Here is a 20,553-nt window from a genome sequence, read left to right as displayed (position 1 = left end):
CTACAAACGGGCAGGGAAGAGAAAATAAACTGAAAGTTTCCCGTGTTGAGATACGGACAGGGAGAGATCAGTCACCGATTACCGTCCCGGGCAAAACACACTGAACTTGGGGATATTAATTGAATTTGTTACCAACAAAATCAGAGCAGGATAATTGGAAGTAAAAGAAATCTTAAAAGCACCTTCCCTCCGCCCATCCCTCCTTCCCTGGCTCTATCTTCTCCCCTCCAGCGGCGCAGGGAGATGGGGAATGGGGGTACAGTCAGTTGTTTCTGCCGATGCTCAGGGAGAGGAGTCCTTCCCCTGCTCCCGTGGGGTTCTTCCCACAGGAGATAGTCCTTCACGGACCTCTCCGGCGTGAGTCCTTCCCACGGGCAACAGTTCTCCACGAATGGCTCCAACGTGAGTCGCTTTTCCACGGGGTCAGTCCTTCAGGCACGGGCTGCTCTAGTGTGGGTCCCCCACAGGGTCACAGGTCCTACCAGGAAAACCTGCTGCAGCGTGGGCTCCTCCTCCGCAGGTCCCTGCCAGGAGCTGCTCCAGCACGAGCTTCCCACAAGCTCACAGCTGCTCCTGGGGCTCCTCCACAGGCTGCAGGTGGATCTCTGCACTCCTGTGGTCCTCCATGGGCTGCAGGGACGCAGCTGCTTCACCATGGTCTTCAGCACGGGCTGCAGGGGAACCTCAGCTCTGGTGCCTGGACCACCTCCTTCCCTCCTTCTGCACTGACCTTGGTGTTTGCAGAGCTGTTCCTCACATATTCTCATTCTGCTCTTCTCTGTCCACAGTTACATCTGCGCAATAACTTTTTTTCCTTCTTAGAATATGTTATTATGGTGGCACTACCACCATTTCTGATGGACTTGGCCTCAACCAGCAGTGTGTCTGTCTTGGAGCTGGCTGGCATTGACTCTGCCACACACAGAGGAAGCTTCTAGCAGGTTCTTACAGAAGACACTCCTGTAGCCTCCCTACTACCAAAACCTTGCTACCACGCAAACCCAATACATCTCTGCAGCCCAGGAGTAAAGTGGCCAGGCTGGAAGACAAGCTGTGTGGCAGAAGGGTGGGCTCAGTCCCTCTGGGCCTTGACACAAAGCCACAGGTCCTTGGGAAGTGCCAGAGGCCTGGCAGGCTGCAGGGTGGTGGCAGGGATGGAGGGAGGCAAGGACCTGCCAGTTCTGGCAAAAGCTAGGAAGAGGATGTGCACTCATGTGTTTGACATTAGTGTAAATGTCAATCGTGCAGCAGGCTGTCAGAATACCCTCCCCTTCCTAAGCTGCGGGAGGAGTCAAATGGGAAGGTTTGTGGGGATTTCTGTGACATTTGTGTGGTTCTAGAGAAATGGGTTTGTTTTGGTTATTTTTATTTGAAGGCTGAGGGTCCATGAAGACTGAAGGGTGTGCCTCATCCACTCACATGACAGCATGTGCTAAACCTGAAACAGACTATTAAAAATATTTCCTTCTTTGCAGAATGTGTTCGTCGGTGTGCAAGAATTTTCCCTTTAGGGTCTAATTTTGTATTGTCCTCATTCAAGGCAAGGAAACGAACAGGACAAAACTTGGTCTTTTCCACCTCTCCCCTGGAGATGGCTGCAACCTGATAAGTGGTTATTCTGCTATTTCCTTCCCTCCTGGGACTTGCAGCTAGGAAGTCAGAGCTGTTCCAAGCCTGAAGTGCGGAAAAGTGCCCTCCTTGTTTTGTCCTGTGCACGTGCCGTTGTTGGCTTCCACACAGCAGATAAGCAACTCCATAGTAGGCACAGTCAGTCTCTGGAGGTGTTTGGATTTGTCCACAGAAATTCAGGCAGTTCATGGAGTGTTTTGTACCCATTTTGGGCTTATACACATGAAATGGGCAAGTTCTTCCAAAACAACACTTTGTACCTTGATTTAATGCCTTTGACTTAGTAGAGAGATACTTGGAGAAAACAAAGGGAGGTCTAAATGGCCAATAAATGAAGGGGAGTTCTTTATCATTTAGCCTCTTATTCCTAACTGTATTTTTGTTTTTCAAACATGCTAAGAGCATATATTAAATGAAGCAGAGCTTATGCAGAATGTTATGTAGGTTTTGCTTATATTTGCACTATCAGTACAGCTGGTTCATTGGAGCATACAAGAAAATGTGTGTTTTAAATTAAAACTACAGGATGTTCATATAGACTCTAAAAATGCTGATCATGGCTGAAAAAATGCCGTTCTTTAAAATTAAGGCCGTTAAGATGCAAAAAGTCTTTTTCTTACAAGTACATGGTTAAGTTTCACACGAAAATTACGTATTTAGGATGAAACACTCCTTTGTCAAGGAATTTTAAGATTGCAGTGAACCTCCTCCGACTCCTCTCCCGTGTGTTTTGTAGCAGTTTTAGCCATCCGTTGCTTTTCTTCAGCTTATCTACCTCGGTTTTTACGGAAAACTGCCGACGCCAGCCTGTGCGCGGCGGAGGGCGGGAGGGGCGCGGCGCCGCTCCGGGCCGCCTCCCGCTCGCCGCTCTCTTTCCTGCTGCCGCTGCCAGGAAGTTGGAGAAGGGGTAGTCACTCTCCGCGCTGCTCCGGCCGGGGCTGCGTAGGGCTGGGACGGCTTCCTCTGGAGTTGGGGGGCCCTGCCATGGGGATGTAGCGGGCCGCGGAGCCATGCGCGCCCCGGCGCTGCCCCGCACCTCGCTGGGGACGGTAAGTCACGGCGAGGACTTCGCCGCTCTCGGCGGAGCGGGACCGTGCGCCGGCGGGGCACCGCCTCGCCAGGCAACTGCTCCGGTCCCCCGGACCTGCGGGCGACTGCGAGTCTGCAAAGCGGTGCCCGCCGCCGAGCTTTGGGGCCGGGGCTCCCTTCGACCCTCCTCGCCGCCGTAGGGCTCCGCATCGCTGCCGCTCTCCGGACAGCCCGCTTTCTGCTCGCCCTCTCCGGGGGGCTGTGGCTTCCATCCCGGCAGCCCCGCGCCGGGGCGGAGACGGGGGCGACGGGGCTCGGTGAGTCCGCGGCGGGGCGAGGCGGGCGGTCGAGGCTGCTGCCGGAGCGGCAGGAGCGACGGTAACGGGTCGGGAAGCCGAGCCGCGCCATCAGCTGGGCACCCGCGGCGTCACCGGGCAGCGGGACCGCGGCGAGCCCGGTGGGGCTCGCTGCCTCCCTCCCTCCGCTCCCCGCCCTCCGCTGGGCACAGACTTCGCCGGCGCCGTTTCCGGGACTTATTCCTGAGTCAGGGAAAAGGCGTCTGGGCTTACAGGAGAGGCGGCGGATTCTCCGGAGCCCGCGGCGCAGCCGTTAACTCGCGGGGCGCGGGGCGGTCCGGGGCTCGCCGGGAGCACGGAGCCGGCCGGGCTGGGATCGCTGGAATCGCATCCGCTCCGCTCCCGCCGCCGCCATGGGGGAGACGGAGACGAACCGCCCCCGCCTTGCGGGCGTTTAAAGATTAGGGGTCCGCGGCTATGTCCCAAACCACGGGATTTGGATACAAGCAAGTTCAGCTTTGCCGGTAAATCTTCTTTAGCCTTCTTGGGCATCTTAGGGCAAGACTTTTAAGATGCTCGTTGTAATTTTGTGTGCGAAAAAGTTGTAAAAGAAATCTGAGAGTTTTATGAATGACCTGTTTGCTAGACATGAATGGCCATCCGGTATTAGCAGAGGTGTGATACATCTGTAACAGTAGGGGTGGCATCACTCAGCATCATGACATGGCTATAAATTCTGCTGTAGAGGCTACAAGGTCAAACGGTTTATACCTAAATACCTGAGCATCCTAGTAACACACTTTCACTTGGCTGCACTGGACTTGTAATGCTGGGTTAGTGGTTAATTTGCTGTCAGAAAGTTGCAACTATGTCACTCAATGTTACCTTCTTCCAGAAGAGTGTGTTTTGTTTTGTTTTGTTTTTTTTCTGCTTGGAAAGTTTGGAAACCAGGTAATAAGACATCTAGCACTGGCAGGACAACACAACTAAAACTTTGGAGTAGGAGCACTCTACACCTTGGCTCTAACTGTGGATCACTTACCATCTTGGGACCTAGGTAGGGTACATAAACTGTTGATGTACGGGTAGATTTCAAAGTTAGCAAACCTGAAAAAGTGTATTTCTGGTTTATGAATAGTGGTGCACACATTTCACTGTAACTCAGATACTATATGTGATATTATTCATATTACTGACAATAAAATGCAAAAAAAAAATAATTGGATTCCTCAAAAATAATTGGATTCCTCAAATTAATTGTATATGCTGGAGGAAGTGTCCTTCAGTGGGATATCTTTTTGAGGAAATTTCCCCCCTCCTATTTGCTTGTCATTTCAAGTTCTCAATACCAGCGTACTCCCTACAGATAATGTTTATCTTTTCCATAAAATCATATTATTTTTTTCAGTGTTACAATTCTTACTCTGTTGCATGCCCTTCCATCTGCCATTTACTTTGCATATCATCCTTTGTTTGCCCTCATGGTGTTTCTTACTCCCTTGATGCTGCCTTTCTAGTTTTCTGATTCTTGTATGTTTCCTGTGACTCTTTAAAATTTCCTGTAGCCTGTTTCCATGCATTTTCTCTTTTTGCCTGTCCTTAAACTAACTTCAGCTGCTCTGCGTTTTTCCCATGCACTTCTAATTGTTACAGTGGACAAAATGGCATCTGTCTTTGCTGAGACCAGTGTGTTTTCTGTCTCATTAAGAAAAAAATTATAATGGGAGTTTCATTTTTTAAAGAAAATTCAGTTTTATGAAGAAAAAAGACAAAATAGCCACAAGGGTGCTTCTGGCATTGATTCCTTTTGAAAGTAAAAGGAATTGTCATTTTGAAGTTAGAAGCTACATTATATAAAAATTGAAAACCAGGCCACCAAGTGAATTGTAAGAAAGAACTGTTGGGCCACCATCCTGTTTCCAATAGTGGCCAACAGCAGGTGTCTGCCAAGTGTTTTGGAGCAGGGCAAGTGCACAGCAATAAAAAATAAAAATACTCTCTCCACTTCCAGTGATTTGTGACTGTAGAAATTTCTGAGTTGAAATGGTATCTTCATATTTCGGACCCCAGAGTGTGTTTTTTTTTTTCTTCTGCTAATAAGTGTGATGATCACTTTTGGAACCTGGGCACATTTCTGGCACCCTCAGCACTCTGTCAGGGAGACTCACATCTCAGCTGCATGTTGGCTAAAATAGTACCTCTCTATATTTGTTTGGAGCCTATCTCCTGCTTGTTTTATCTGATGCCTCTTAGTTCTTGTATTGGAGGAGACAGAGAACAGTCATCCCATTTCACCTTCTCCATGGCATTCATGACTTTGGGCCCACTACAGTATCCTCCACTCAGTTTTGTCTTTTATAGGCCAGTATTTTTAATCATTCCCTTTATGGCAGCCAGTCTGTAACACTGATTGTCATTGTTACCTTTCTCTGTATAATATCTGGGTTAATTTATATTCTCAAAATTGGGGACCAGAACTACGGTCCAGGTTCAGTCCTTATGGATTTTTATATTGGCATAAGAACACTATCAGTTTTGTTCTCAAATCCTTTCCTAATAACTCACAGCATTTGATTGCATTTCAACCAGATTTTCATCTGTTTTATTTTCCAACCAGATTAATTCAATTGTTTTTTCCAACCAGATTGATTCAACTTTTTATGTACTGATTAATGTGATTTTAATTTCTGGTTTTGAGGACTGTCTGCTTCTAGCCAGATGAAACATTCATATTCGAGTCTCTGCTAATTTCAATTATGTGGTAACTTATGTTCTCGTAAGTAATCAGTGTTGTCAGTTTGGATGCTTTCCCCTTACTTTTTATCAAGTAATCAATTTTTTGCATTAGCAGTATTATTTGGGGTAAAACCAATGTCGTCATTTTGCTCTTTTTTACCCATTTTCTTTAGTCATCACAAAGAGGCTTTGTTTGTATTTGGGGCAGATGCCTTGTGTTTCTTGCATAATCTTATCATCATCCCTGGTTAACTGATTGCTTCCTTTGGAAGCACAGATTTTTCTCTTGCAATCTTGGGAACCTGACAATAGAAAGCACATCTCAAATCAATGTCTCTACATTTCTCTGTTAAAACAAACAGGAATTCATCTGTTCCAATGAATAGAACTCAGCATTTTAGCATTACATGACTTAAAAATTCATCTAGTGAGTCACTGACAAGGGGCGTGAGCACATCTGCAGCACAGGGTGGGCAGGGGCCAAGGGCTCATGCCCAGCTGAAAAATCATTTGGGGATTGAAGGGGGATGACCCTTTTGAGCCTTCCCACAGTTCTTGTTCCTTCAGTGCTCTGTACAGCAGAGCAGTGGAACTCAGCCCTGAACCCAAGCAGGGAAAGTAGGGGGGTGATGCATGTCAGTGCACTCAAGACTCTGCCACAGTGTTCACCACTGTGTCCTCTGAGAAAAATTTCAAAAGAAGTTTTCTTATGATTGTGACCGCCTATTGACTTTTCCTTTATTTTCTTTCTCTCTGCTAATATGAAATAAAAACTTCTAACTTTATATACTGTATATATATGTATGACATTTTATGATGGGAAGTCCATGATCTTTATAGATAATCACAATTTTATTGGGTTTTAAGTTAAGATTTCTAAGGCCTTTCTTCATTGTATCAAAGCTATTGTCAGTCTCCTGATTTTAGACAAGGCCTAAAATACAGGATTCCTATATCTGATCTTCATAAAATGAGGGATTATTTATAATGTAGTTCTTGTAGCCTTCTTTGACCTTTCCAGGTTTTAGTGAGCAATGAGAAAAGCTTCCTGTAAATGTTGCTTTAATGCACATTTCTCAATGTGTAAAGCAGAAGTTCTGGTTTCCCGTGAATCTTTGTATAGCAAATTAAAACAAAGGCAAACCTCAAAGAGCTTTTGGAAATGGCTGAAGCAGTCAAAGAACATAAGGGTAATTCTGGACCCTGATTTCTTTCACAACTCATTGATCTGAGCAGGATCTCTGTTTTCCTCTGAACATCCAAGCTGATTAATTTTGTATGACTCATCAAAAAGGCTAACAGATGACGAATACGTAGAATACTTGTGCACTGAGTGTGTATCATGCTGGGTTCCTAAGCCAAGGGAACTTTCTGTTAAGAAATATTTGAGACATTTTAATCACTTATAATGCCTTTTATTTGCAGGTAGTTCATTAGTTTAAAAATGGAATTTGCAAAATGGAAGTATCTTTTGAGAGAAGCGGTTGAGTAAGTTATTGCAATTGAACCTTTGTACATCTTTGTCCTGCAGGATTAAGAATGACAAACTAAATATATTTACATGTATAAAATATTTATTTTTTTGATGATGATAATGTTTAGACTAAAAGACTTCGTTCACAATTATTTACCAACAATATAGATAGTTACAACTATTAGTATAGGGGTTTTTTTTAAGCAATATTGAAGGAACAATGTTAAAGCTAGCAAAATAATTATTAAGTATGGACTGGTGCTACTCATCCATACCAACAATCGTTGGCAGATCTCTTTTGCTCAATGTTGAGGAGTAACCTGGAGGGGCGTCGCCACTCAAGAGAGGAGTTTCCACAGACACTCCTAGAAGGGATATTTTAGGAGTGCCTGCTGTTAAAATGTGGAACTAGGCTTTTATACTATAAAGTGATTGACTGGCATTCCTATGTTTCTAGGCTAGCCATGTCAGCTCAGCAGCTTTAGATAAGTTATCAGTACTATCAGTTCCATTATCAGGAACTTCACCACATCCTCACTGGTGCCAGTTTCTGTCAGGAAACACTGTTCTTGACATCCCCGGAATGTTTAACTTTGGGATTGATGAGTTGGGCTGGTCTCAGCATTCTCAACACCAAAAGCAGCATGACACCCCTTTCTCCATCCACCACTGTTAACTTTAGCAAATAGGGTAAAGTTTGAGCTGTTTTACTCCCACTTAGGCAGAGCATCCTGCTACACCTATTAGTTCATGTGAATAGGCATGGGGTCATAACAGGCCGTGTGTGGGTTAGGAGTTGTTTCTCAGTTGTCTAATCCCCATCCTTCTCACTAAGTTTTTCCCTTCTGTGTCCAGCCCTGGCCCACTTCTAGGCATACACTGAGTTTCTTGGAGAGGGAGTCTTGCTCCCAACACAACCCTCTCCATCCTCTTTTTCTCGTCAGTCACACTGTCATGTGTATCACTGTACCTGCTTTCTCCACCCTTCTCCCTGAGGGCAAGGAGCCTTGCAGGTAGCAGCAGGGCTACAGACCTGCATAGGCAGGGCAGAGCATGTGATAGAGAGTCACAGCATCCATGCTGAGTAATTTGGTATTTCTAGCCTTGTGAGGTGATAATATGGTAGCCCTGATATGCTGCACTTTCCTGTGCTGTCCCTCTGTTTCAGACACTGTGCCTTATTTGTCCTTGGCCTGAGAACACTGCCGTCAAATGACCTTTATTATTTACACCCTCCCACCTATCTTTCTGGCATCTTGCTGTATTCTTCGCTTTTATCTTTGCTGTTCCTTTCTTTCTTTACCTTTCTCTGTGGAGATGTCACCTTACTTGCAGGTCTCTGAGCATGGCCTGGTGAGGCAGAAGGAGCAGCAAGAGTGAGAATTGTAGTGGTGGCAGTAATTCAAGAAAATTTGAGTTTGGAGATGGTGAAGGGGCTTCTAACTGCTGTCTTAGCTGTCAAAACTTTGCATAGAAGACCTTTTGCGCTTGTGCCTTGATTTATTTAACTGTAGCTGTTGAGTAAGTGCTGGCATGAGACACGAGAGGGAACTAAGGTTGCCTCACATGTGAGGAGAATGTGAGGGGAAAGTAGCTGTCACCCAGAGAGGTGTAATGTTTTAAGGAAGCAGCATTCTGGTTTTCATCTGACATATTTTGTTTATTCCTGCATCAGTTTCAGAAGTAAAACCTAGAGTTTTTGCTGACTCTGTTTTCCCTGGGCAGTCCCCACTCACTGAGAATATGAATCAGTAGTGTGCATGATGTGGTTTGAATTATCATTCAGCTTAGTTAATACAGGTTGTCTGCTTTTCTATGCAGCATTGGTTAGTGGGTACTTGTTTTCTCTCCTGGGAAGTGGAGTATCTTGTATATCTAACAGTGGAAAATCACCTTATTTCACTTGCAGAAGACCTCTAAACTGTGCCTTGATGAGCTTTTATCAATGGTTTGAGGCTTCAGTGCTTGGTAAATGGAGCTACATCTGGCTGGCAGTGGGTCACCAGCAGTGTTCCTCGGGGCTCAATTCTAAAGCCAGTTCTGTTCAATGTATTCATTCTAGATAAATTTGAGCACGGGGCAATGATTAATGGAATGAACTCTAACAAGTCCAAATGCTGGATCCTGCACCTGGGGATGCAGTACTGCCAGACACAAGTATTAACTGGGAGAGGAGTGGCTGAAGAGTGCCCTTCAGGGCAGGCACTGGGGGTGCTGGTGGGCAGCAGCTCAGTGTGAGTCAGCAGTGTGTGCCCGGGCAACCCAGAGGGGAAACTACGTCCTGGGGAGCATCAAACATGGCATCACCAGCCAGTCAGAGGGAGGGGAACATCCCATTGTGCTCAGTGTTGGTGTGGCCTCATACAGAGTGCTGGGTGCAGTTCTGAGCCCCACCATTTCAGGGTGATGTGAAGGTCCTTGAATATGCCCAGAGGATGGCAATTGTTAAAGAAATTCTTGACACTAGGTTCTCATCTCCATCGGATAGATTTATTGGCACAAGTCAATTATGATATCTGGTAGCTGGAGCTAAGTGCCTCAAAAGAGGGACCCTGAACAGAGAAATCTCTGGGCCATTATACTCTTTATGATCTGACCTCCCCATTCCTCACATGACAGTCTGGACCAAAACATTATTAGGGTCTGGAGTCTTCTCTGTCGTCATTGTTTCGTTACCAAGAGGTTGCCGTATGGTCACCGTCACATCCTCTTAGGTTGGTTTTGGTGGGGGTTTTGGCCAGTTTTGTAATCCATGTTATAATATGGTTGTTACAGCTCATATGCCACAATCTATGGGCTATTAAATTTTTTTAACACTCTAGCTGTTAATTTTTAAGTAATGTTTAAGCTACAGCTTTGTCTATTCTAACTATTATTAACGTTCATGGTTTTTATTATTAACATGTATGTTTTTATCTCCATGTTTCACTATGATCCATCTTTGACTTACACAACACAGCCATATGGTTCAGATTGCAGCCTACAAGTTCAACTTGCAGCCTAACAATTCTAACTTATGTTAAACAAGCACTTAGCCACTTTCAAGTAATATATAATTTTCGACAGCAACAAAGCTGGTGGAAGGGCTGGCAGGCCCTGTGCCTCAGAGGAGGCACGTCCTGTGAGCAGCTACTGAGGTCTCCGTGCTTGTCTAGTTTGCAAAGATGGAGGCTGAGGGATGGTCTCATTGTTCTCTACAGCTCCATGAGAAGGGGAAGGGGAGAGTGATGTGCTGATCCGTTCTACCTGGGATCCAGTGATAGCACACCTGGAAATAGTTCAAAGCTGAGCCAGGAGAGGTTCAGACTGGACACTAGGAAGCATTTCTTTACTGAGAGCGTGGTCAGACACTAGAACAGGCTTCCTAGAGAGGTGGTTGATGCCCCAAAGCTGTCAGTGTTTAAGAGGCATTTGGACAATGCCCTTAACAACATGCTTTGACTTTTGGTCAGGAAGGGATCAGGCAGTTGGACTGGATGACTGTTGTAGATCCTTTCCAACTGAAATAGAATAGACTATTTTACTTTCATGTATGGCCTGAATTTTATGCAGTTTGTCGCTGGTATAAATCAGTGTACTGCTGAATGGCTTGGGGAGTTGCTTAAAATGGTGGTGGTTTTTTTTTACCACGTGAATGATTTTTCTGGATGGCCGAGTCATTGGTTTGTGAGTCACTTGTGGTCTATGACTCTCTGTTCCTCAGATTATGATCAGTAATTATGTGTTAACTCTGGTTTTATTACACGTATAGACACGCTTTCACTTAATCTGAAAAACTGAAAATACTTCTGTTTTCTTTTGATTTTTGAAGATGTACTTGACCAATTTTCTCTGTGTTTTTGGCTTAATCTTTGACACTTTCATCTTGTTTCTATTGCTGATTCGTGTGACTTTACGGGCTGACTGTATATATTCTCATATCAGAGAATTGATCATTGGCCAGAGAATCAGATTTTTTTATTATTGCTGTGTGTCAGACCAGACCATCTGTGTGAATGACCTTTTACCCATTTTTCTGCAAGCAAGCAATCTTGTAAGACTGTCAGCTGCTGAAACAATTTTTGTTTCTTAGAGAGGAGTTGTTGAAGTGCTAACAATTATCCTGTGGTCAGATAATTAAGTCTGAAATGACAGCTATTTAAATATGTGGTTCTCTTTTCCTGTTTGCCATTTTAACATCTGGTCTATTGAATATGTCCTTGTATGACAGAGCTCTCTGAAAAATGGTGTTTTAGCTTTGTAAAAGTTGCAAAGCCCCATCTTTCTTGAGGTTTTAAGTTGCTTTTATGTATGTACCTTTCTCCCCCAAAGCTTTAATTCTGAGAGAGAAACAGGACAGCGTGGGGCTGTCATAGCCATCTCATTTTGTGTATCTTTTCTTAAGCTTGCAACCACAAAATTGGTATCAGCATTGTGGTTTACCCTTACTGGTTTACTTTGCTTTTGCTATAACTCTCCTAGCTGAAAAAGCAAAAAAGAAACAGAACTCTGAAGCTGTGCCTGTACTGCTGGGCATCTTGCCACTTTCAAAAAAGGAAGCTGGGCAAACATTACAATTAAAGGGAAGATAGCAAGGTAATCTCTGTGTGAGATTATTTGCATGGGGTGGTGTTTTTTGCAAAAAAATTAGTTCATTTTCATCAATTCATACGATCTGATGCATTGGCACAAGCTCTCTGCAATGCACTCAGAATATGGTCAGATGGTGTGGCCAGGATCACTTGTGTGCAATGTGGATGACAAGGGATGCTGGTTGTCAAGTCTTCATTGTGCTGCTGGAGTTTTTTATGGTACTACAAACTAGGTTTTGGGCAAATCTGTCATATCCTTCAGGAGTTATCAGCTGGGATGGGATGGGTCTTTGCTGTAGAAACTTGCTGAATCCAGGTTTCACAAATCTTGGGTCAAGTTGTTACCTGGGTTTGTTTTGTTTGTTGGGTTTTTTTAACATCTTTTTGTTGTTGTATGTTTCTTCCTTGTCTGGATGCATGTTTGAAATACATGCCTAGGGTCTGTTTTTCTTTTGGGCCAACAGGAAAAGGAATAGGGTTTATGATATGCTGCACTCTCATTACCATCCTCCTGGTGCAGGATCTTTTGCTGATGAGTCATCTATGCTGTGGTCTTACCAGAGTGTAGACCTTTGGCCATGACATAAACATATTTCTCAGTTTCACTGCTGGGAATAGTGTCTTGAAAAAAAAAGTGTCCAGGGAATGGCATCCTTCATTATTGGTACAGGCTGTTCTTCTAACCCTTTGTTAGTGTGTGTGTGTGTGTGTGTGTGTGTACACATTCATGCTCTCTTACAGTCATATGGCAGTCATGCCAGTCGTAATATTTCTGTTAAGATTGGCATGACAACAGTAATTTTCAAGTGGAAAAATAGAAATAAAATCTTAAAGGAAAAAAAAAGAAAATGCACATTTTTGTGTCAGACTGTACAGCCTGATTGTTATCAGCTGCAGTTTAAAAGGTATATTTGATGTGGGGAAAAGTTGAAAACCTGAATTTCCCACATTTCTAGGGCTGACTTGCTCAGGAGTAGTTTTGGAAGCTTTCCTGTACTTTTCAGGCACTGAAATCCTCCTCTGCCTTCTTATTCCAGACTTCCCATCTTGTGTATTTACTCAGTAGAACTGCAAGTACTGGATGCATTCTTCTCCATGGAACTGTTTCTACATGGCTGGCCTTACTGCCTTCCTTAATAAAAACATTCTTTTGCTCTTGCATAACTTTTTTGCAAGCTGCAGCATTTTCAAAGCATTCTATCTGTAAATTGCACATCATGAAAAGTATTTGTTTTATATACAACCAGTTTGTCATAGAGACCATTATATGGCATATTAGTAACAGAGATGACAGGCATCCATTTGTAGTTTTTGTGGGTTTTTTGCCTTTTTTTTTTTTTTGTAAATCATCTCCCCCCATACATTTGTCAGTGGAGGGTGCTAATATCAGAATTGTCAAGTAAATTGAACTCACTGTTATAGTAAAATTTAATTCTAAGTGCTGAAGTCAGGGGTGCAGTCTGCAAGGGGTATGATGTTTTCTCATCTTGTTTCCCTCCCTCTCCCTCCATCTGCATTTACAGGTTATCCTAACATTTCTCTGCGTGTTGACAAAGGAATCTGTGGAAATTGCTCCGGTGCCATATACACTGCAAGTCCATCGCGTAGCTCTGGATGGAAGAGACCCCTCTAACCCCTTGAGGAGAGAAAAGAAGCAGGTGCATTGTCAACTGGACCAATACCTACATCCTAGAAAGACCCACTGCTGCATGAGGTGTCATGCAGGTACGTAAAATAAATACAGTAGTAGCAACCTTCACCTTAGGGGCATTTCCCTGTCCTGCACTCTCAAACTTTCTCTTTCTTACAGCTACATCAGTGCTCCCTTCCTTAGTACCTATCCCTTCTTATTCCTTATCTCTTCTTTTGGGCTGTCAGCATCATTCACACTGGTGAGAGGAAGCATACTTGGTCCTTACACCATAAACTCCAGGGTTTCTTTGAGGAACCAGTGACTCCGGTCCTCTCTAAGACAATGCATTTGCCTTCCTGTCAGAGCTCTATTAAGTGATTTTCTTGCAGGTACCTACAAAGCAAGAGACTGTGATCGGCCTGACCAGGCACCTGTCTGTCTTCCGTGTGCTAATGGCACATTCACAGCAGTTGATAACATCATGTCTAAATGCTTCCAGTGTACACGTTGCCGTACAGGTGAGTTATTATCAAATCTGTAGGATCTGAGGAAAATGGTGGTGGGTGGGGGCTGGAGGGGATGGCAAGGTGAGTGAGGAAGCTTGAAAAAGTAAGTAGTCGAATGGGTAAAATAGTGTATGGGAAGGGATTGGGGACAGCAGGAATAAGGGTTACCAAATTATTACAGTCTGAGACACAATTTGCAGGCCTTTTTGGCCTTTTTCTGTGAAAACGAGGGGATAACAATACCTGTCATTGTAACAGTGCTCTCAGCTGAAGGTGAGGGAAGAGGTTGGAATAATCATTTCTCCTTTCTTTCCTCAGAACTCCAGCAGATAGTAGAGGCCCCCTGCACCCCAAAGCAAGATACTGTATGTGGCTGTCAGAAGAATCAATATCAGTTTGGTTCTGAATCTGATCTCTTCCAGTGTAGGAACTGCAGCTCATGTGACAATGGGATTATTGCCAGCTGTGAGTATGGCAAGGATATGGCTCCAGTACAGACATACTGTACTAGGGTAGACATTAACAACCCTTTGCTCATTTCTGACATGCTGCAGTGCATTGCCCTGAAATTATTGCAGTTTCAGAACAACTCTTGGGTTTGTCTGCTCCCTTTCCCCAGAAAGACTGCCATTTTTTTCCTGCCTTGCCATCAATCCCTGCTTTCTATCGCAGTTTCTTCCTTTTGTCCTTGAACGTTTTCCTGGTTTTTGGCTGTTGTAAGGTGATATTTTCTACTTAATTTTGATGCCTCTGCCTTGCCTGTCCTGAAGCAAGGTCTTTATGCTCTAGAGCAGGTTTCCCTCTTGCCTTCCTTTTTTGTCTTTCTCCTCATGCTCCTCCCTTAACAACTGCTGGAAGGACTTTGAGTACAATGGATGAAAATACTGCTGGTCCCAGTACTCAGCTGAACTCCTTGTCAGTTGGTTGCTGAACCACCACAGTGTTCCGTGCAGTGTTTTTAAGTAAAGAGCTGTTTAGGTAATGCTGAACTATATCCCGTGGAATTGGGCATTACCTTGAGATGATGCGGGTATCTGGGAGAAGTACCTGTGTTAGCTGTCCTAAGATGCCTCATCTCCAGTCAGGATTTAGAGATCTTAAACAAATACTGTTTGCTGCCCTCCACTTTGTGCTGTAGTCTAATGTCCCTTAAGTGCCTCTTACCTTGCTCTCCTAAAGCTATCCCCTCTCCTTTGCAAATTCTGCTGCTCCCGATCCCTTTCCCATCTCTTACCCTGTCTAGCACGAGGTTTGCTGTTTCTCTGGTGAATGTGTTCCCTCTGGTGCTTGGTAATCTTGTCACGGTTTCCACACTTGTGCTTATCCACAATAGTCATCATCGTGTGCTACCCTTGAGCAGTTTCCTTCCCTCTTAGTTGATGTAGAACTGTTTTAGTCCTGTCCCTCACTTGCCACAGAATGCTGCTTGTTCTAATACCTTTTTCCCTCCTCTCATGTAGCTTGAAGTCCTTCCATTACTATTCTTGTCTGCTCCTCCTCACACCTGTTTTACTCACTGTCCATCCTGTGACTCGCTTAGAAGCGATAGCTCTTGCGTTTCTTACCCCTTCCACTCACAGAATATCAGAGCACAAGAGTGGATATGTGTCCCATGGCTTGAAGTGATTTCTCCCTGCCCTGAACTGACTTCCTCACCAGTCCCAGCTGCTCAGGGACCACTTCTCCCTCATCTTTGCCTGACTAATGTGGTTTCCCCTTCCTGTCATGCTTGAACTTGAGTAACTTTCCTGCTTTTGCACATTAGACCAATTTCAGCTGCATTGTAGTTTTAGTCCCCTTCCAAGCCTCTACAGAGGTGACCCACCTACAAGGACAGTGGTGCTCTTGCCTTTAATTTACCTTTATCCTCCTCCAATCCTGTCTCGCATGTAGACTGAATCCTCTTTCTCTTTTTCAGTAGCAGTTTTCTGGGCTTAAAGAGGGGTAATCTCTCACCCATCTTGGGGTGGATTTTTCTCCTTTTGTTTTCTTCTCTGTCCAGATTATGGCAACAGTTTCTTCTCTTCTCTACAGGTTCGAAGGACAGGAACACAATTTGCAGGTGTAAGCCTCAGTTCTTCCTGTCACGTAGTAACATTTGCAAGCCTTGCAACAGGTGAGCTTTTTTACTCTGGATGTTCCACCACTGAGTAGGAGAGACAGCAGTTATGAGCTCCAAAGAGGGAGGAAATTTTTCTCTAGGCTCTTTCCATCTAAACATAACTTTACAACATTCTGCCTTTCTGGGGCAATTAGGTCTTCCCCTCTGCCACCCTCAGTCTCCTCTGTGTAGGCAACAGCCCACTAAAAAGCCAAAGCCACTTGCCACACTGCGTTGCTCTGCTTTGCAGGCTCATCTTGACTAACAGTTAATTAGGATGATTGCAAATGGCTAGTGTATCATTTCATGCACACTCGCATCTCTGTTTTTCTCTTTCAGCTGTGCTGGAGAAGAATGCTTGCAGTGTCATAGCCCAGTGACTACCCCACCAACTTCATCCGGGCTGAGTGAGTATCAGGGAACTGAGGGGCAGCGGAATTTTTTCAGTGTGGGCTGTTGTTCTGTTAATACCTTTTGAAAAGTGTTTTTTCCACTCTCTCAAACCATTATATATTATTACATATATCTTCACTTGCCGTTCTTCCTCTAGCACTTACCTCTCCCTTTCTTAGTCAGTCACACATTTGCTCTCTTCCTTTTGTCCAGGTGGGACCCTTGTCCTTGGCATCCTTGTTGCAATATTTGGAGTTATCTCTATCCTCTACATTGTAAATAAAGTAGGGAAGCTGGTCCGGGAAAATAGGATAATGTCACCTTTCTACTCCTGTGGTGAGTACAGCAGCATATGCAGTGATATTGATTGGGATAGGCATCGTTTTCTGCGTGTTTCTGTATATGCACACACATGAGGGGACAAGTGGGATCCCTTTACTCTGCTTTTCTGCAAGGCCAGAGAACTCAATAGCTAAGGCTATTGTTAAGGTTCTTGCAACTCTTCATCCATGCCCACAGCTGTGAGTGGAAGTGCATGTGAGCTCATTGCTGGGATATGTGCATTTTGCATTTTCGAGAGCAGGACTGTGATAGCTGCTTTCCTGTTTTCTCTGGGACGAGAGGAAGTGAAAATAATTTCTGCCTTCTTTTTCTTTCCTTTGAAGTTTCTTTGCCACAGACAACCAAGGAGCCAGTATCAGAGGTGAGCAAGATGATGGGTATAAGAGCTTACCTTCCGCTTTTGACTATGTTAGCCTGGGATCAAGAGTAATATTTTTCCCCATGGGCTGTTTTCAAGCCTTGTATTTTCAAACGAGCTGAGTAATAAGGCTGTTTAATTCAGAAGTCGTCTTCTGTAGAAGATGGAGCCATTAACATTTTACTTCCCTTCTTCTAGAGGATGCTTCTCAAACTCCTGGTTTTTGCTTTTTTCTTTCTGGATGCATTTTGTTCAGATAGCTGGCCCTTAATCCCCTTTTCTCTCTGTGTACCCCAAGCTTGAAGGATTTAACTAATTTCACTTCAGATCTTGACTCCACTAGCCTTTCAGTGCTGCTTCACAGCATTCTCTCAGGTCCAGTGTAGCTCTGTAAATAAGAGAGCCCAAGCAGTAGTTGAGGTGGGGGTTTCCACAGCCTTACAGAGAAGGCTGGTAGGAAAGGTGGAATGTGGAGTTTTAGAATGGTGGTGATTTTGGGTCTCAGCCTTACTTGATTTTGTAAAGAAATGTTTTTTTCCAGACTACTGGTTTTTGGTGCCAAAAAAGAGTTACACTCTTAGGGTTCTGCTGGAAAGAAATGTTTGGTGTTTTCTGCTCAAACGCAGCATATAGGAAGAACTAAAATCTCAGCACCTGCTCCCCACCTGTCTTGGATAAATTTTAGTATATAAAGATAGTGATTACTTGCAGGAGACAGGTGTATTGTGCTGCTGTGGGTGATTCTGAACTAAGCAATGTATCTTTCAGGTTGAGATAAAAAGAAATGAAACTTCCATCCTTCTTCCTGAGTCCCAGAAGGAAATAGAATTGCCAGTGAATGCAACACCATCTGCACCTCTGCCACAAAGTTCACATGAGTTACCAGACTGCGTCAGACCTGCGAGGAAGACACAGCTTCCAGACAGTAAGTGGAACTTCCCCATCCTTCCCTCTTTCCCCAGGCAAACAAGAACCTGATTATGCAGATGCAGCTAGGAGTGTGTTGGACAGATCTTACCCAGTGTACATGACCTGTGTGTATACTTCATGCATGGCACAGTACAAAGGCAGAAGCATGCCCAGAGCCTGTGAATGTGTAGATGCTAAATATCTATGCAAGGCGTTTCTGTTGTCCCTTTTCCCTACCAGCAAAATGGATTGTGTTGACATGCTGTCAGTTTTAATGCCTCTGGGGTGGTGACCCAGAACAATTTTTTTTTCAGCAATGTATGGCAGCAAGGCCCTAAGCATGTGTGGTCATAACCTTACACAAGAGCATAGGAAGCATTCTCATTTCATTTTGAGGGATAAGAGCAAGTCTGGACATCACACGAGTCTGTGTGATCACTCTGGAAAAGACCTTAACAGGAGGGGGCAATGCAAGATCCCAAGGCACCATCCAGCCCTGGATTAGTTGCATTCTCCTTGAGGCTGCATAATCTTGTTTCTCATAGTTTTCCTTCTCTTCTCACAGACCCTGCTATTCTCTACACTGTGGTGGATCATGTACCGCCATCTCGGTGGAAAGAGTTTGTGCGGCGTCTGGGTCTGAGTGACTATGATCTAGAGCGAATTGAGCTGGACCATCGGCGTTTACGAGATGCTCAGTATGAAATGCTTAGACTGTGGAAACTGCAGATGGGCTGTGCTGCAACTGTGGAGCACATCAGCTCTGTTCTCAACCAGATGGAGCTCAGTGGCTGCAGTGATGCTATTCAAGAGGCTTTGCTAAACCAGAACTCTCCTCAACCTTGCAGCCTCCACAACCATCTTTAATCTATTTCCGCTTCAGTTGCCTTTGCTATGACTGTTAAGAGAGGATCATAACTCTCTTTGCATATCTCCCCATCTTCCTAACACTCGTCAGCTGGGTTTGTTGGAGACAGCAGCAGATTATGCTAGAGGAAGGCCGACGTTTTCTTCTCAACCAGTCAACCTTTAAGCCACGACAGACCCCTGCAACAACTCCTTTTCCAAGGAGGGAAAGCACCTCATAAAGGAAGAGGTGTGTGGACTCTGACCAAGATGAAAACAGGAGCTCCAAGTGACTTGATAGATCAGCTGCTCTATGGATAAGTTGTTGCTGAAAGAGGTGCTCCACACACCATGTGGTGGGGAAACTTGTAGGGTAATTTGGTTAGGTTACCCATTCAGATGCTAAAGCACTTACTCACTTCTTGCAGGTCTATTTTTCTGCGAGATCAACCAGTTGAAGTGGCTCACATTGCAGCCTTTTGATTGCTCAATCTTACTCGGGAAGTGGCGGGGAAGGGGGAGGGGGGGGGGAAATGTGCCTATTTCTGGAAGCAGGAGAGGATTGCCCCCTCTCGGTATCAACTAGGAATTATCGCTGTGGCAAAAGACTCGTTGAGATTCAGAAGTTGTGGCTCTCTGTGAGAAACGGGAGAATGGTATCCTTTACACACCATTTCCCTCAGACTCCAGAGGAGTAAGTGTTCTGAGCCAGTGAGTCAGATGAGAGAGTTGGTGCTTTTTTTTCTGAGTTTTTTTCTATACCTAGAAACCATGTAAGTTAACATTAACAAAACACCTGCCTGTGTGTTTGTCCAGAGTGGGAAGGAATGCATGCATATGTCTGGGTGAGATGGTACCTATGCACCTGGTAGCATGAGCACCTCTGCAAATCTGCACTTCTATACAGTTTGGTAGGCTCGTGTCTACCTGCTTATCTATCGGAATGATTCAATGAATCTAATCTAACTGCAAATGGGACTGTGTATGTGTCTGTATATATATTTTAGCAACTGTTGAATAACTTCACACTACTTCCTGAACTGCATTCTGTGATTGCTGCTTGGGTGTGAGAGCCATTTGGTACCATGTCCAGGCTCTCACCATCATTTTCTCACTGCTATTACCCTGGGTGAACCAAAAGTAGCAAAATCAATCAGCCTGCATCAGATGCAGGTTGTCCACACATTTGTAACATCAATTTTTTTTAGTCTCTCATCCCTTGACCAGAGAGAAACTTTCTATTGTAAATACACTAAATTCTCTGAATTAAAATTAATATTTTTATCTCTGTTCTGGTTTTGTTCATATCAGCTTCTTTTCTGGGACTGTGGATGGGGGCAGAAGAAGGTGAATAACTTCCAAAAGTGGCAAGCATGGGTGGCTTGATGGTCTCATTTATTTAGGAAAACCACCCAACTTTTATGTGCTTTTGTATGTAAACCTTAGCTGACCTCAAATGACAACAAGTTAGTTGAGGGCAGGAAGTGGGACTGAAATTAAATCCAGTTACAGGTCTTCTCAGATATTCAAGAGTTAAAGAGGATGCTAGCACATTTAAAGTGCATTTTTAAACAATATGCAATGAGTAAATTTGATTTTTATTTGGCTTTTTAAACAGGAAAATATCTTTAAATAAAAGAATAATAATAGGTTAAACTTTAATGTTAATCTTATATGTTTTTTTCTGAGGAACCAAAGCATCATGTTAAGGCTATTCCACTTGAAGGTTT

The 20,553-nt window shown here is 44.2% G+C and overlaps 1 protein-coding gene across 2 annotated transcripts; it reads left to right on the top strand.

The window, feature by feature from the left end:
* Positions 1 to 2,501: 2,501 nt before the first annotated feature.
* On the top strand, positions 2,502 to 20,114 carry TNFRSF1A (TNF receptor superfamily member 1A). Of its 2 annotated transcripts, none has more exons than XM_017814864.1 (10): positions 2,502 to 2,678; positions 13,259 to 13,460; positions 13,758 to 13,886; positions 14,193 to 14,339; positions 15,909 to 15,990; positions 16,315 to 16,382; positions 16,582 to 16,704; positions 17,034 to 17,071; positions 17,837 to 17,993; positions 18,543 to 20,114. In XM_017814864.1, the coding sequence occupies exons 1-10, from the start codon at positions 2,640 to 2,642 to the stop codon at positions 18,842 to 18,844; spliced, it is 1,287 nt and encodes a 428-aa protein (XP_017670353.1). In that variant the 5' UTR covers positions 2,502 to 2,639; the 3' UTR covers positions 18,845 to 20,114. The 2 variants fall into 2 exon arrangements, with proteins under 2 accessions (XP_017670353.1, XP_017670354.1); XM_017814865.1 differs by lacking the exon at positions 2,502 to 2,678 and adding an exon at positions 3,294 to 3,478.
* The last annotated feature ends 439 nt before the right edge of the window (positions 20,115 to 20,553 follow it).

This window comes from Lepidothrix coronata, unplaced genomic scaffold, assembly GCF_001604755.1.
Source record: "Lepidothrix coronata isolate B3197 unplaced genomic scaffold, Lepidothrix_coronata-1.0 Scaffold46, whole genome shotgun sequence".
Classification (NCBI taxonomy): Eukaryota; Metazoa; Chordata; class Aves; order Passeriformes; family Pipridae; genus Lepidothrix; species Lepidothrix coronata.
The sequence above is the reverse complement of the archived record's forward strand: the minus strand, read 5'-3'. Positions and strand labels throughout refer to the sequence as shown.